The 15,837-nt window shown below is 61.2% G+C and overlaps 2 protein-coding genes across 2 annotated transcripts in view; one reads left to right on the top strand and one right to left on the bottom strand.

Moving 5' to 3' along the window:
- Positions 1–9,646, top strand: part of FMNL1 (formin like 1) — a 25,028-nt gene extending 15,382 nt beyond the window's left edge. Inside the window, 19 exon segments of the mRNA XM_057317924.1 lie at positions 521–595; positions 898–1,008; positions 2,111–2,260; positions 2,789–2,890; positions 3,053–3,308; positions 3,560–3,723; positions 3,725–3,760; positions 3,762–3,867; positions 4,053–4,177; positions 5,181–5,383; positions 5,854–6,088; positions 6,302–6,370; positions 7,188–7,268; positions 7,351–7,480; positions 7,639–7,802; positions 7,999–8,100; positions 8,236–8,331; positions 8,586–8,694; positions 9,196–9,646. Coding sequence (XP_057173907.1) covers positions 521–595; positions 898–1,008; positions 2,111–2,260; positions 2,789–2,890; positions 3,053–3,308; positions 3,560–3,723; positions 3,725–3,760; positions 3,762–3,867; positions 4,053–4,177; positions 5,181–5,383; positions 5,854–6,088; positions 6,302–6,370; positions 7,188–7,268; positions 7,351–7,480; positions 7,639–7,802; positions 7,999–8,100; positions 8,236–8,331; positions 8,586–8,694; positions 9,196–9,299 — 2,418 coding nt within the window. The 3' untranslated portion in view covers positions 9,300–9,646.
- On the bottom strand, positions 9,631–15,837 carry SPATA32 (spermatogenesis associated 32). Its single transcript, XM_057318216.1, has 11 exons — positions 15,418–15,837; positions 14,743–14,746; positions 12,904–12,958; positions 12,475–12,693; positions 12,309–12,358; positions 11,426–11,569; positions 10,994–11,065; positions 10,790–10,910; positions 10,411–10,583; positions 10,146–10,304; positions 9,631–9,834 (listed from the first exon to the last, which is right to left on the bottom strand). The coding sequence occupies exons 1-11, from the start codon at positions 15,835–15,837 to the stop codon at positions 9,707–9,709; spliced, it is 1,545 nt and encodes a 514-aa protein (XP_057174199.1). The 3' UTR covers positions 9,631–9,706.

The following is a 15,837-nucleotide window of genomic DNA, read 5'->3' as shown; positions in this document are numbered from 1 at the left end:
AGGCACACAGTGGGCACTTGGGATACATCCGTGAGCCAGAGGAGCAAAGAAGGCAGGGGAAGACAGATAATAAACAATATACTAAATGAGCAGATTATATAACGTGTCTGAAAACGGTGGATGGTCTGAGGAACAAGTCCAGCCCGCTGGAGGGGCTGGAGGAATGGGTCACAGGGTGGGCAGGGAGGCCTCATGGGGATGGTGAAGTTTGAGGAAAGCTGTCAGGGAAGTGAGAGGCTTGGTGTGGTGGCAATCTCGAGTAAAAGCACACCAGGCAGACGGAAGAGCAGGTGCAAAGGCCCTGAGGTGGGAAGGTGCCAGGACACCAGTGCGGTCAGTGCAGTAAGTGAAGGGAGGGCTGGGGGAGCTGGAGAAGGAGGGGAGGTTTTGAGCAGAAGAGCGATGTGGCCTGACTTCGATTTAACGTGGAGAAGCCTATAGAAGCACAAGGGTAGTGGCTGGAAATGGCGTGGGAGGTGTGTCATCGGGGCCCCTCGTGACAGCCGTTCTCCCCACCCAGGTGTGTGGGGAGCAGCACCGCTTCGAAAAGCTGATGGAATATTTCCAGAAAGAGGACAGCAACATCGACTTCATGGTGAGCTCAAGAGGGTCTGGCCACCCTCGGTGTAAGGAGCAGCCGGGGGGCCGGGGTCTCCAGCTCCTGGGCTCTGCTCCTGCGAAATAGGAGGACTGAGTGGCTGGTGGGGGAGGGGTGGACATCAGAGACAGGGAAGCTGGAGGGAGGGGGCCTGGGAGAGAAATACAGGTAGGGACGAAGCTGGGTTAGTGGAGTGACAAATGGGGAAAAGGAGAGACTTGGGAGTAAGTGGAGGACAGAAGGCACAGAGCACCCCCACCCGGAGGGTCACAGACCTGCTCATGGGCCCTGCTCCCCAGGTGGCCTGCATGCAATTCATCAACATCGTGGTCCACTCCGTGGAGAACATGAACTTCCGTGTCTTCCTGCAATACGAGTTCACCCACCTGGGCCTGGACTTGTACTTGGAGGTGAGCCCTGCATCCCCTTGCTGGGACTTAACCGCTCGCCGACTGCAGAGCGCGGCTCTGTGCTTAGCGGCATGGGTGTTGAGGTCAGGCAGATCTGGTTCAAATCCCGACTCTGCCACTTCCAAGCCCATGTGACTTTGGGTAGGTCTCTTCTCTCGGATTCTCATTCTTCCCATCTGTAAAACAAGAGAATCCTAAAGGTAATAATGACTCTCGATAGAATGAGGCAGAACGTTTTCTGCCACCTTATAGGCATGCGGTCCATGGCGCTGTTATCGCAGTTACCGGAACAGGCTCTGCGTTGTCCTGGGTCTGTCTGGCTTTGGAAGCATCAGCCTCAGGCAGGTTCTGAGTCAAGCGCATAATGGGGAGCATGGAGATATTGGGCCAAAGTGGGAGCTGGCTCATGTTGGATGGGTCCAGGTCCTAGAGGGGTTCCTTGACCTGGGGAAGGTAGGCAGAGGGGCTTGGTGCTTCCTGGTCCAGCCTGTGCAGAAAAGCTACAGGTTCCCCGATGTCTTTGGGAGGCTTCTTGGAAGAGCAGGGCCTTTGGGATTGGATTTCTAAAAGCCAAAAGGTGAAAAGCTGGTCGGGGTGGTATAGCCATGCAAGGGAATAGTACTCAGCCATACAAGGGGATGAAGTACCGCTACATGCTGCCACATGGATGGACCTTGACAGCATCAGGCTAAGTGAGAGAAGCCAGACGCAAAAGCCCAAACACTGTGTGATTCCTTTATATGAATGTCCAGAAGAGATAAGTCCACAGAGGCAGAAGGGCGACTGGCAGTTGCCCGCGGTTGGGGGAGGAGAGAATAGGGACTGACTGCTAAGAGGTACAGGGGTTCTTCTGGGGTGATGAAAATGTTCTGGAATTAGACAGTGGTGATAATTGCACAACCCTGTGAGTAGACGAAAAACTACTGAATTATATGCTTTAAAATAATGAATTTTGTGGTATGTGAATTATATCTCAATTAAAAAAATTAAAAAAAAGCAGGCTGGGGCTCAGGCCCCTTCCTCTGGGCTCCAGGGGTGATGGGGGGTCCTGGAAAGACCCCTCGCATCGGGCCTCACCCGGCTCTTTCCGTCCGGGGGCCAGAGGCTCCGGCTCACGGAGAGCGACAAGCTGCTCGTGCAGATTCAAGCGTACCTGGACAACGTGTTCGACGTGGGCGCGCTGCTGGAGGACACCGAGACCAAGAACGCCGTGCTGGAGCACATGGAGGAGCTCCAGGAGCAGGTGGCCCTGGTGAGAGCTGCTCCCGAGCTTGGCCCCGCACGTGGGAGGCCCCGAGGGCCTCACACTGGCAGCAGGCATTGGTTTGAGGTGTGAGTAGGGGGTGGCTGTCTGCCTGGCTCCTGACTTTGACCTGAATTCAAATCTTGAATCCTGTGGGGTCTTTCTCAATGAGCGATCGCTGGGTTCCTACACTGCGGGACCTCTGAGGAAGGCAGGCCCCTCCCCTCCCGGTGCTCAGAGCCCCCGCCCGGGCTTGGGTGGAACTAGGTGCCTGGCGCCCCTCCTAGCCCAGTCTCCTCTCTCCCCACCTCCCTCCTCAGTGGTGCCTTGGCTCCTCCTCCTCAGAGAACGTTAGTGCCCTCGGGATCACACCTACTTGGGTTCAAGTGCCAGGCTCAGCCCACCCGCCAGGCGCCGGTGCTAAGCGCATCCGGAAGCCTCCCCCAGCCCTGCAGGCAGGCATGCCTGCTGCCACCCCCTCACCGGCGGTGCCAGTGCCCAGCGGCGGGTGGGAGCTCACCATGTGCTCTGCCACAGCTGACAGAGAAGCTTCGGGACGCGGAGAACGAATCCATGGCCAAGATTGCCGAGCTGGAAAAGCAGCTAAGCCAGGCTCGAAAGGAGTTGGAGACCCTGCGGGTGAGGCTGGGGACGGAGGGGGGCCGGGCCAGGGGCGGGCCGGGCTCCCAAGAACGGACCTGTTGGGGCTTCTAGGCTTGACGTTTCCTCTACCCGGGCAAGAGGGTGGGGGCTCTGTGCCAGACCTGCTGGGAGACACTAACCTCTCCCCGGGGCTCACAGGAGCGCTTCAGCGAGTCGACCCCCATGGGCGCCTCCAGGCGTCCTCCTGAGCCCGAGAAAGTGCCTACCTCCGTCCCGGCGCGGCCCTCGGCCCTAGAGCTGAAGGTGGAGGAGCTGGAGGAGAAGGGGTTAATCCGTATCGTGCGGGGGCCCGGGGATGCTGTCTCCATCGAGATCCTTCCGGTCGCTGTGGCAACTCCAAGCGGCAGTGACGCTCTGACTCCTCCGGGCGTTCCCAGCGGCTCACCCAGCCCAGGTGCGCAAGAGCTTCAGGCTGGGTGGGGCGGGCGTGGGGGAACCAGGGTCAGGAAGGGGAGCCTGGGGACATCTGCCGGGAGAGAAGGGAGAGGCAGGTTCGGGGTTGTGGGCGTGGCTCAGGTGGATGCGGGGTGGTAGACGTGGGCCCAGTGCGCATGCGTAGGGAGGGGAGGCGGAGGCCAGACCACCTAGGTCCGGAACCTGATACCCCCCCTTCCCCCCCCATCTTGGGTTCTCGGTTCTCTCCAGGCTCAGATCTCCCACCTGCTGCAGAGCCGGTTCCCGGGGCAGCACCCCCACCGCCACCGCCGCCGCCGCCACCACCCCCACTTCCCGGCCTCCCCCACCAGCAGGAAGCCCCGCCTTCGGCACCCCCACTAGCCTCACCCCTCCCGGGCAGCTCCGAGCCCCCGCCCCCCGCCGCCGCTGCCCGGAGACTTGCCGCCCCCACCCCCCGCCGCCACCGCTGCCTCCCGGCACAGATGGACCAGCGCCTCCGCCGCCTCTGCCGCCTCCAGGAGGCCCCTCTGGAGGGTCCGGCCCTGAGATGGGCCTGGGTGAGTGGACTGCCCAGGGCTGGGGGCAGATATGGAGGTGGCCCTACCTCAGTGTTCTCCGGGACCCTCTGTATGGGGGCCTCCTATTGCCTTCCGTCTGTCCTGTGAGGCCTCTCTGGGCCCTGGGTCTGGCCAGCCACCTCACCCTCACCTCCCTAGTGCTTAGCACTCTCTCCCTCTCCCAGGAGTGAAGGCCAAGAAACCCATACAGACCAAGTTCAGAATGCCACTCTTAAACTGGGTGGCCCTGAAACCCAGCCAGATCACCGGCACTGTCTTCACGGAGCTCAATGATGAGAAGGTGCTGCAGGTGAGTGTGGCCCTGCCTTGCTTCCAGTGTGGGCCCCAGGGGAGGAGGGAACTTGCCTGGACGGTGCTAGGTCATCTCCTCCACCCCATCGTGCAGATGAGGGCAGGGAGGCCAGGGATGCGTGTGAAGCTAAACTGGATTCGTGTATCTGATAGGCGGTATATCCTGACTCCCCTGGAGGCTGTCCCCTCCCTCGCTGTAGAGGGCACATCTGGCCTCCGGTCTGGCCTCTCTCTCCTCCCTTTAAGCTTCTTTCCCACCACCCCCACAGGCAACCAGGGTTTCAACTCTCTCTTTCTTTTTTTTTCCTTCCTTCCTTCCTTCCTTCCTTCCTTCCCTCCCCTCCCCTCCCCTCCCCTCCCTTCCCTCCCCTCCCCTCCCCTCCCTTCCCCTCCCCTCCCCTCCCCTCCCCTCCCCTCCCCTCCCCTCCCCTCCCCTCCCCTCCCCTCCCCTCCCCTTTCCTTTCCTTTCCGGGAGAGAGCAGGGTAGAGTGTGGGGGTGGGGCAGAGAGAAAGGGAGAGAGAGTCCCAAGCAGGCTCCAAGCTCAGTGAGGAGCCTAACATAGGGCTCAGTCTCACACCCCTCAGATCCTGACCTAGCCAAAATCAAGAGTCAGATGCTTAACCAACAGAGCCACCGAGGCACATCTAGCCCTTCTAATTCTTTTAGTTTTCCAAAAGGGATGTGTTCTCTTGCCTCCCGGCCATTGCTCATGCTGTTCCTTCTGCCTGGAATGCCCTTCCCTTTCCCCTTTTTACCCCTGGCCAATTCAGCTCTTCCTTCAGCTGTAAGGGCTTGGAGTGTGGGTCCCCAGGGTTGGGTGCTACTCCTCCTCCTCGCTGCTGTCTTTACTTCCCCTGTATCCCCTATCAGGGCCTGCAGTCAAGCCGGGTTACTGGTTTGTTTCTCTGCTGGTGGTGTGGTCAGGGCTGGATAGCTGGTTCAGCTGGGAGTGTTTCAGACCCCAGCCTGCCAGCCCCACCTCCTCTCTCTGTGCCCTCAGGAGCTAGACATGAGTGACTTTGAGGAACAGTTCAAGACTAAGTCCCAAGGTCCCAGCCTGGACCTCAGCGCTCTCAAGGGTAAGGCAGCCCAGAAGGCCCCCACCAAGGCCACCCTCATCGAGGCCAACCGGGCCAAGAACCTGGCGATCACCTTGCGCAAGGGCAACCTGGGGGCCGACCGCATCTGCCAGGCCATCGAGACGTGAGTACCTCTGCCCTGCGCTTGTGAGTAGCCCAGCCGCCCCACTAGGCCGGGCTCATCAGGCGTCGCTAAAGGAGTCCCAGCTATGGGGCAGAGCCCATCAAGCTTCAAGCTAACCCTGGTCAGGGATTAGGGCTGGGAACCTTGTTCCCATTTTCAGGCCAAGAAAACTGAGGCCATAGTGAGTACATGCCCAGACCGAGACATTCCCGTTTCTTCCCTGCCTCCTTGTCCAGCTGTGAGCACTGAGGCCCAGGCATTTACTGCTGGGCATCTGCCACCGATGTACCATAGGGACCTCAGGCTTCCCAGCTCCCAGCTTCCCTGACTCCTACCTCTTGGTCCCTCAAGCTATTGGCAAATAGCAAATACTGAAGTTCATTTATTCAATCGAGGAAGTGGGGGGGGGGGCTAGTCCTGCCCTCAAGAGCTGGTGAGTATAGGGCAATAACTACCCCACCTTCCACCAGGTACGACCTACAGGCCCTTGGCCTGGACTTCCTCGAGCTGCTGACCCGCTTCCTGCCCACGGAGTACGAGCGTAGCCTGATCGCCCGCTTTGAGCAGGAGCAGCGGCCCATGGAGGAGCTGTCGGAGGAGGACCGCTTCATGCTACGCTTCAGCCGCATCCCGCGCCTGCCCGAGCGCATGGCCACACTCACCTTCCTGGGCAACTTTCCGGATACCGTCCAGCTGCTCATGCCGGTGTGGGCGGGGCAGGCAGAGCGGTGTGGGCGGGGCAGGGCGCGGTGGGCGGGGCAGGCAGGGCGGTGTGGGCGGGGCAGGCAGGGCACTGTGTTCTGAGTTGGGGATACCAGGAGGCAGCCAGCAGCCTCGGCTCGGAGAGGGCATTTAGGAGGACTTGAGCCTCCCATGGGCTTGCCCCAACTTATTTTGCCTCTCCAATCACACCCCCAGCAACTGAATGCCATAATTGCAGCCTCGATGTCCATCAAGTCCTCTGACAAACTCCGCCAGATCCTGGAGGTGAGAGCCCTGGGCAAGGCCCTGGGAATTGGGGTCCACCCATGACTCCTTGCCTGTTCTGGGTCGTGTGAGAGGGAGACCCTGGCCTGCCCTGCACTCCTAGGATGCGACAGTTACATACCCAACCCTCATGTAGACAGAAAGACAAAGCTCAGGCAGGAGTGGCGGTCACGTTTACAACAGCGTAGCTTAGACTTCTGAGGGCTGAGCCCCCTCTGGGGATCACTGTGTGATTAGCAGAGCCCCCACACCTGCGCAGTGTGGAGTGTCTGGGAGCCAGTAGAAATGGCTGTTAGATAGACCGTGACACCACAGCCAAGGGGATGTCAGCAGCGCAGTTCTGGGTGGGAACAGCGGAGGACAACATTGGGTATGCTAAGGGGCACCTGGCTGGCTCAGTTGGGTGAGTATTATGCAACTTTTTTTTTTAAGTTTATAATTATGTAAGAAATCTCTACATTGAATGTGGGGCTCGAGCCCATGACCCCAAGATCAAGAGTCACATGCCCCTCCAACTGAGCCAGCGAGGTGCCCCGAGCATGTGACTCTTGATCTCGGGGTTGTGGGTTCGAGCCCCAGGTTGGGTGTAGAGATTACTTAAAAATAAAATGTTAAAAAAAGCACTGGGCATGACAGGCACGTATGTCAGACAGGTACACACGCATGTACGTGGCTCATGGATCTGAGGGGTCCACGCAGGAGTGCACTGTGGGCTGAGTGGGCGGGGCTTGCTTTTCGCCACATTTTCTTGTGCAGTTTATACTTGAGGAGTTCCCTCCCCTGTACCCTGCTGAGCCCCCTCCCCCACCTCTCCCAGATTGTCCTGGCCTTTGGCAACTACATGAACAGCAGCAAGCGCGGAGCAGCCTATGGCTTCCGGCTCCAGAGTCTGGATGTGGTGAGGGGCACGAGGAGGGGTTCCCTGGCCCGGGGGATGGGGAGCGGCGGTGGCCCGTGGCTGACCACAGGCCTGCATGCAGCTGCTGGAGATGAAGTCCACTGACCGCAAGCAGACGCTGCTGCACTACCTGGTGAAGGTCATTGCCGACAAGTACCCACAGCTCACAGGCTTCCACAGCGACCTGCACTTCCTGGACAAGGCGGGCTCAGGTATGGGTGCAGGGGCCGCGCCTCGGGTGGGGGAGGGGCTCAGCCCTGGGGACTGATACGGGTGGAGAAAAAGTGAGGGGACCACAGGGGGTCATTGGACAGGACCCGAATGCGCCTCTCTGATTGCCTGCCTCTGTGCTGCCCCACCCCCCACTCAGTGTCCTTGGACAGCGTCCTGGGGGACGTGCGCTCCCTGCAGCGAGGCCTGGAGTTGACCCAGCGGGAGTTCGTGCGGCAGGACGACTGCCTGGTGCTCAAGGAGTTCCTGAGGGCCAACTCGCCCACCATGGATAAGCTGCTGGCCGACAGCAAGACTGCCCAGGTGGGCCGGGGCTGGCCGAGCCCTGGAGGTGGGGAGGCCTGGGGGGCGGTGAAGGTCTGGAGGGTCAGGAACGCAGTGGGGCAGGGGGCAGGGGGCCCACCTGCCTGGAGGTGCAGAGATGAAGTGGTCGGTGTCTCAAAGGCACACAGAGCTCCTCGGGGTCGGTGCTGGTGGGGCTGACAGGCTGTGCCCACAGGAGGCCTACGAGTCCGTGGTGGAGTACTTTGGAGAGAACCCCAAGACTACGTCTCCCTCCATGTTCTTTTCCCTCTTTAGCCGCTTCATCAAGGCCTACAAGGTATGTGTGTCTGGTGGGCAGGCTGGGACCCTGCGGGGCATTTCGGCCTGTCCACCTGGGCAGTGTCAAGGGTAGGGGACGCTTCTGTCTGGGGGCGGGCAAGACCCCCTCACGGAGCCCACCTTGGCCCGTCAGAAAGCTGAACAGGAGGTGGAACAGTGGAGGAGGGAAGCCGTAGCCCAGGAGGCCGGCACCGATGCCCCAGGCAAAGAGGAAGCCCCGGCGCCCAAGGTACGCAGCCGCCCAAGCTCGGCACTTTGCAGGGCTCCCCGTCCCTCTTCCCTACGCTCGTTTCTGGGACCAGACCCTGCCTGAGGTGAGCACGGTGCCCCAGCAGCCTGGGATGGGAAGGGCTTCCTTCTGCTCCAGCCTGCTGTGGGGGACCAGGCAGACAGATGTTCTAGGGTTTGGTGGCCTGGGGAGAGGGGGTCCTGGAGCCAGAGCTACATGTGACCTTCCATGACCACCCCCCACCACCACCCAAGGCTCGGCGGCAGCAGATGGACCTCATCTCTGAGCTGAAGCGGAAGCAGCAGAAGGAGCCCCTTATCTATGAGAGTGACCGCGATGGGGCCATTGAAGATATCATCACAGGTGAGGCTTTGGCTGGGCCTGTCCTAGCCTCTGTCCTTCTAATGCTGTCCTCCCCCCACCCTAGGGGTCTGGCTGCCTCACCGCTTCTTGCTACTTCTTCTGTCTTTTTTTCTTTCTCTCCCCCCTCCTCCCTCCCAATGCTCAGTGCTCAAGACGGTGCCCTTCACGGCCCGCACCGGCAAGCGGACGTCCAGGCTCCTCTGTGAGGCCAGCCTGGGAGAAGAGATCCCTCTTTAGCCCCCAGGTACCTGGGTAGCCTGGCCTCTGATTCCAGAAGCTGCCCACAACCCTGGGGGCCCTCCGGGGACCGGGTCATGCTGCCCTCCCTTGGGCCTGGTGTGGCTGGGGTGTGCATGAGCCGGGTCTGGAAAACATAAACAGGTCCCTTCCCACACGCACACAACCTGGGTCCTTATAAGGGTGAAGCCTGTGCCCTGGAGTTGTGGTCCTAGCGCTGGGGCAGACTTCGGAAGGGTAAGCGGCTCTCTTCTTGGTTGCCAGATCTGCGGAACCAGCCCTACATCCGCGCAGACACAGGCCGCAGAAGTGCTCGCCGGCGCCCCCCGGGACCCCCCCTGCAGGTCACCTCGGACCTCTCGCTGTAACCGCTGTTTCTGCAGATGGACTCAGTGGGGAATGGGGGGGGGTGGCAAGCCGGGGCTCAAGGAAGGTGGTCCTCAGCTCGGCTGGGCCGGGCAGCCCCCTCTGCCGCCGTTCTCCGCGATGGTCCCACCTCAAGTGGTCGGATGCGGGGGCATGGGGGGGGGGGCAGCATCACCGGCCCCTCCCTCAGATGCTGCTCGCAGCACCCCTCTCCCCCCAATAGCCATACTTAGCCTCAGCCGGAGCCTGGCCTGTAACTTATAAAGTGCAACCTTGCGCTCCACCTCCAGCTCCGGGAACTCTCCACGGACCATATTTTTATACAAGAGTAATAAAGAAGTTTGCAAAAGATCGGCCTCCGCTCAGTGCCTGCCCCACCACACGCAGCCGGTTTTGCTCCGCAAACGCTTTACTTTTTCATAGCAGGTTTCTGCAAACAGGCTGGAGAAGGGGAGAAGGGCTGCTTCTGCACTAGAGTTGGGGGGGAGGGAGTCATCTTCAAGGGGCGCAGATAGTCTAGTGGCTGGCCCACGAACCCTGTGGGAGGGCAGAGGGGGCGTGAGGAGGATCAAGCCGGCAGCTCCCCTTTCGAGACTCTGGATTAGCCCCACCTCAGTCCTCCTTTCTCTACGCCCTGCCCCATTTTCGCCTCCTATCTGGGTACCCTGCCCCTTTTTCTCAGGCTCCGTCCTAGCCTTGGTCAAGCTCCTGCGTGATCCCGGATTACTTCGCCGGCCTCCTCGCGGTTTCCCGAAGCCCCGCTCCCACTCTTCGCCTGCCCCGCCCCTCTCTGCCCCGCCCCTCTCTGCCCCGCCCCTCTCTGCCCCGCCCCCTCCCTCGGCTCTCACCCTGGCTGCGAGACCTCTGGGTGAGCGCGAGCTTGTGGCTGCTGGACTGGCCGGACTTGGGAAGTCGGACGTCGGGGCACGGGGCTCGTTGCCGCGTCCGGTCTTCTGGGGGTGTCCGCCCGTCCAAGTTAGGTATCTGAGAGTAGGGGCTGCGCGCACCTGGCCCCGGGGAAGCCGGTGGGAGGAAAAGGAGAGGCTAGTCCTGACAGCAGGTCCCTGGGCAGGGTCCCCCCTCCGGCGGGTTCCCGCCCGGCCCGGGGCGCACCCGCTTTGTGCAGTCTGTGCAGCGAGCGCTCCAGCTCCGCGCTGGAGAGGCCGCCGAGGCGCGCGGCCTGGCAGAAGAAGGTGAGGCCCGCGTGAGTGTGCACGGTGCCGCCGCGGGAGCGGCCCTTCCAGCCGGGGTTCACCCGCAGAGCCCGCTGCTTCTTAGTGTAGTAGCTTGAGGGGACACGTGGGGGGCAACCTGGTCAGACGCCGCCTCTCCCGGTCCTCTCCATCTCACAGGTGGGGAAACCACAGCAGGACAGGAAGCCCCAGGAAACTGACTCAGAATTCAGGGCTCCCGTCTCCTTCCTGGGGACCCCTGCACGGGGCAGCATCTGCTCCCCCCACCCCGGGTCCTGGAGCTGGGGACCCATGCCTACCTCATCACTTCCTGCACCACCTTGTGGGGCAAGAAGCCCTGACTCATCAGCTTGAACAGCATCTCTAAGAACAAGGTTTGCAGGCCCTGGGGGTCACAGAACCGGCTGTTCCTCACCTGGCCTGGGGACAGGGATCATGGGGGAGCGTGAGGAGGAGCCTCCCCCAGTCCAGGCCATCCCCCCCACCCCAGCCTTGCCCCTCACCCAAGCACTGAGCCAGGCGGTGGCTGTCAGTAAGGACCCCCAGGAAGTCTTTGAAGCTTACAGTTCCGTCACCTGGGAAGAGAGGAAGGGGTACTGTGGTGTCTCCCTTGCAGAAGCCCTACCCTGCATATGCTTTAGGGGTGTGTTTGCAGTTCCTTCCAGACATTAGAGATTCCAGTCCCACCTCCAGCCAAATGTCAACCCCAGTGGAATGGGGGAGAAACAGCCCTGGCCCTGGGGGAGCCCCAAGTCAGGATGAGGGTTAACATAGCAGAGATGTTCAGGGGCTATGGGATAGGCGTGTTGATCAGAGCAGGCTTCCTGGAAGAGGCAACTTAAAAACAAGACCAGGCCGAGGATTCTGTGGTCCTAGGAGACATTTTCCAGGGCTAGAAGTGAGGGAGGACGGGAGGCCAGGGGTGGGGCACCCACCGTCCAAGTCGGCCTGCTGCACAGCCTCGCACATCTCCTGTGGGCTCAGCTGGATGCCCACGTGGCGCAGGGCGGCTTTCATGCTGCGCATGTCCACGGTGCCTGCCGGGCTGGAGCTGAACAGTTTGAAGATCTCCTGGAAGGCTGCGGGCAGGGAGGGAGACGGGCCGCAGGGTGAGCGCGCACAGGGCCCTGGAGATGCGCCCAGTCCTGCTCAGAACGACTAAAGACTCGGGTCACTCCCACCGCTGGGGCATAACATTGAAAGAACGACAGTGGCTACTGTGTGTTGGCACTTGTCAAGTCCCCATTCAAGTCCCATGTCCGAACTCGAACATGTTTGCATGAAAAGACATTCCATACTATGTCCACGGTCACGCCACCAGTAGACTGGGCAGTGCTGGCCCCGGCAGGTAGCAGGTGCTAAAGATGACTGGTGGTGAGTGACTGCTTCGAGGGGCCCCTGCCAGTGGTACCGTGGCATTGGGGGTCCCCAAATGTAGATCCCACAGCCCCAGACTCCGAGGGGCATGGGGAACTCAGGTTATTTTTCCCCATCCTGTCTCCCAATTTCATTCCTCCCTTCCTCTTTCATCTTTCATGTGTCCTGTCCATCCATCCGTCCATCCATCCTCATCCATCATCCAAATAACTTCCTATCCACCAATCCCTCCCTCCCTCCTTCACACACACACACACACACACACGCACGCACACACGCGCACACACACACACCAGTGAGCCCTGGAATTGTAAAGCTTAGCCCATGAGACATTATTGAGGGGCAGTTACAATATGATCACCAGCTTGTCACAATGACCGGACTCTCTGGGGAGGGTCCCCTTGCAGCCTCGCCCCCCCCCCCCCAGCCCCAGAGCCTCACCCGCCAGCTGCCGGGCTGTCAGGGGCAGCAGGTTCTCGCCCACAGAGCTGCTTCAGGAGGAAGAGGGTGGAAAGGACTTTGCACCTGCTGCAGAGAGATGCCAGGGCCAGGCGGGCCTTCCCCCAAACCCAGCACCTTGGGGCCGGTCTCCGGTCCCTGCCCTTACCTCTGAGACCCGGAGCCTGACGGCGCTGAGTTGGTAGCCGCAAGGCGTCTGAACTCCCCGGGCCTCTGGGAGCTCTGCTCAGCCCCTGTGGCCTTGACGGATGCTGGCTGCCTCTGGGTCAGCAGGGCAGTGGGCTGCTGAGGCCTCCCTTTCTGCACCCCGCGGCGCTGCTCCCCTCCTGGGTCCTGTCTGGGCAGTCTTCGAGGCTGCGGTGGAGGCCTTGGGGGCCGGGAGAAGACAGGACTGAGGGGCCCCGCCCACCCGAGGCTCAGACTGGGGGTAGGGGGGCTGGGACCAGGTCTGTGGGGGCTCGGGCTCAGCACCACCTCCTCCCAGGACCCCCACACCAGCCTGCACCCACAGTCCCCTCTCCAGGGGATTCTGCGGGCAGTAGCTTGTCCCAGCAGACGCTTCGCCAGCCCGGGTTACCTGGACGTTCCCTGTGCTGACGACGGGGATCTCTCGGTCTTCTGCCTTCTGCTGCCTGAAAGGCAGAGTCATGGGCTCTGAGGCTGGCCCAGCGCCCCAGGCCCGCGGCCCCCAGGCTGGCTTTGGGGTGGACTTCAGCAGCTTTTGGCAGGGGCGCACTCTGTCCCTCACCACAGGCCTGCTTCTCTTTGCAGGGGGGGACCTACTCTTTTACTCTTTTGGGTTTCTGCTCCCCTTAAGGATCCGAATTTGCGACTCCACTCCGGAAGCTAACACAGGCTGGCAGAGGCCCAGGGAGAAGCAGGCCTTCGAGTCCCGAAGTCGGGCATGGGAAGCAGGGGTCCAGCCCAAGGTGGGGCTGTGCCCCCCCCCTTACGCCAGGTCCGCGGGGAGGGAAGGATCTCCTCCTCCAGACCATGCAAACTCACAAACCATAGTTCACAAAATAGTCCGGGAAGATGTATCCCAACAGCCCGGCCCCTCCCCGGATACTCACCTCTGCATCTCCCCCTCCTTCCTCTTTCCAGTCTCCTAGCCCCCCTCCGCACCCTCCCCCTCCGCACCCTCCCCCTCCAGCCCTGGCCCATTCCCATCTGTTCACCCCTTCCTAATCCCACCCTCCTAGGCCCTGGGCACTCCACTCCTGGGCCCCCTCTCAAGGCAGGGCAGGCTCTCCAGGATCCGCAAGGCTGGGCTTTCAGTGACAGGGAGACTCGGTGCTGGTGGGTCTGGAGGCTGACCAGGGCCCAAGCTAGGGCTCTGCCTCTCCCTTCCCTTTCTTCCCGACTTCCTTTCCACGCCCGTGTGCTTCCCCACATTCTGAATTCCCTTCCCTCCTGTGCTGCGAGTGCTCCTCTTCCAGAGCTTTCCCACGCTGCCTGTCCTCCCCCAGCCTGGGGAGGCTTGTGCGTTCGTGTGCGTGTTTAGTGCACGTGTCTGGCTCGCAGGCATGTGTGTTGATGTGCTTGTGCGCACGGCCCGCGTGGAACTGCGAGTGGACGTGTGTCTGTGGGTGCCTGCGTGATGTCCGAGTCAGCGGATGGTGTGCGTGTGTGCGTGTTGCACGGGGAAGTACACCGTTACATACAGGTTCGCCTCTACACTTTGAGATACTTCCAGCTCAAGGCTGTGGCCCCTGGAGGGGCAGTTCTTTGGCTTCTTTCTTCCCCTCCTCCGAGCCCCTGGACATGGTCCCTTCCCCATACCAGGCCCTCGCTGTGGACAGAAACAGGAAGAATTCCTTTCAGACTCGCCTCCTCACCTGGCCAGCCCACCCCCAGGAGGCCCTCTCCTAAGACCATGCCAACATGTCCCTGGCTTCAGGCCAAGAGGAAGCCCCACTTCACGACCTAAGACACCCGAAGTCTCAGAGAGGGCCCCAAGGCCTCCCCGAGAGGGGTCATGAGTCTCTGCAGCTGGCTGAGGTCTGGAAGGTGTGAGTGAAGTGGAAGGACCCCTGGGGAGTGGGGAGGGGGCCACATAGGGGGGGCAGAGCCCTCCGGGGATGGGTTGGGCAGATGGGGCTGGGCAGCTAAACAATGGGGGTGGGTTGAAACGAATACTACACCAAGTGTTAACTAACTAGAATTAAATAAGTCTTGAAAAAAAAAAACCGCGGGCCGGGGGAGGGGGTAGGGTGGCATCCCTAAAAAATTGAGACCAGGACGCCGCAGCCAGGTGAGCTCACTAGTTCGGGAGCATTTGCACAAAAAAGTCTGAGCCGGGGGCCAGCACTGGAGGCTTTACTGGTTTTGTCTAGTCATTCTCTGGGGAAGTGGGGGACGACATCTTAAAATGGATTTTCAGCAATAATGGACTCCCTTTCCTGGTTCCCGGCACCGAGCTGCAACGCAAAAGAGAGAGTGTCACTTGGGCCCCAGTGGCAGGGTTGGGGAGAGGGGTGAGCCCAGAGGCCTGTGCGAGGAGGGCCCTGGGGTGGGGGTAAGAGGGCCTCTTCCTGCTGCACGCTGATGGGGCAGCTGGCCTGTTGTGTCCGTTCGTCACCAGGAAGTGAGGGGTGCTGAGAACGCTGCTTCCTCACATTCTGCTCCCTGGAAGCGTCCTGGGCCCGGGGCCCTCGAGCTCTCAGCAGGGCACACGCTAGTCTGAGCACTTCCCATGAGGGCGAGGCCATCTGCCCTCTGGGTGACCGAGCTTCCTAATGCTAGAATAGCCCTTCCCATTTCGAGCCCAGGTCCTTGCCCGGGCCCCGGAAGTGCTCACCCTCCATCGTCCCCAGGCCTCCTCCAGCCCTGGCTTCGGCACTGGGCCTCAGTCCGCCGGAACCTTGTTTCCAGCAGCCTTTATGAGGTCACTGAGGTTGAGACATCACAGCCCACCCCATCCCCTAGCCAGCCCCTCATTCCATTTCCCCACCCCTGCGCAGCTGCGAGAGGAGTGGGCCCACCGGCACACCCCAGCACGCCCGTGCGGGAGGCAGTGGGCCAGCCTCACTTACTCTTTCACGGCTCCTGGAGGCGGAGGGGACCTGGCCGGTTGTTGGAGAAGCTTCACTTGTCCTTCAATGGTGGCCCTCTTCATCCCCGGCTTGCTGAAGTCGAGGTAAGGGTGGAGGAAGTTCTTGTCTTCCTGCTTCCAAGCTTTCTGTGACTCCCCGGCTCTAAGTGGTTTCTCCAGCAACTCCTTCGAGAGGTTTTTTCCCTCTGGCTGGTCCGTGGCCCGCCGGGCGGCAGGATCTGTAGAAGGTGCCTCGGGCTTCTGAGGTGGAGCTCTGATCCTATGCTCCAAGCTGGGCAAGTCCCTCTTGCTGGAGGAGGCCACGGCCAGGGAAGAGGCGAAGTTGACCACATCTGCCAGGCCGATGCCCGGCGAGAGACTGGAGGAGGACGGGTGGGGGTTTGGCGGCTGCCGGGAGTCCGTGGCGGGCGGAGCTGGCTGCGCGCCGGAGTTCTGGAGCTGCTTCTTGGAGCACAT

The sequence above is a fragment of the Ursus arctos genome, unplaced genomic scaffold (assembly GCF_023065955.2).
Source record: "Ursus arctos isolate Adak ecotype North America unplaced genomic scaffold, UrsArc2.0 scaffold_24, whole genome shotgun sequence".
NCBI lineage: Eukaryota > Metazoa > Chordata > Mammalia > Carnivora > Ursidae > Ursus > Ursus arctos.
The sequence above is the reverse complement of the archived record's forward strand: the minus strand, read 5'-3'. Positions and strand labels throughout refer to the sequence as shown.

Bases quoted from the DNA above. Each gene is read 5' to 3' on its own strand.
- SPATA32 (XM_057318216.1), bottom strand. From the start codon at position 15,837: ATGTGCTCCAAGAAGCAGCTCCAGAACTCCGGCGCGCAGCCAGCTCCG. The intron at 12,694-12,903 runs GTAACCCGGGCT...CCGGCCCCCAAG, and splicing joins TCAGCACAGGGAACGTCCAG to GCCTCCACCGCAGCCTCGAA. The intron at 12,359-12,474 runs GTAAGGGCAGGG...TTCCTCCTGAAG, and splicing joins TCAGGCTCCGGGTCTCAGAG to CAGCTCTGTGGGCGAGAACC.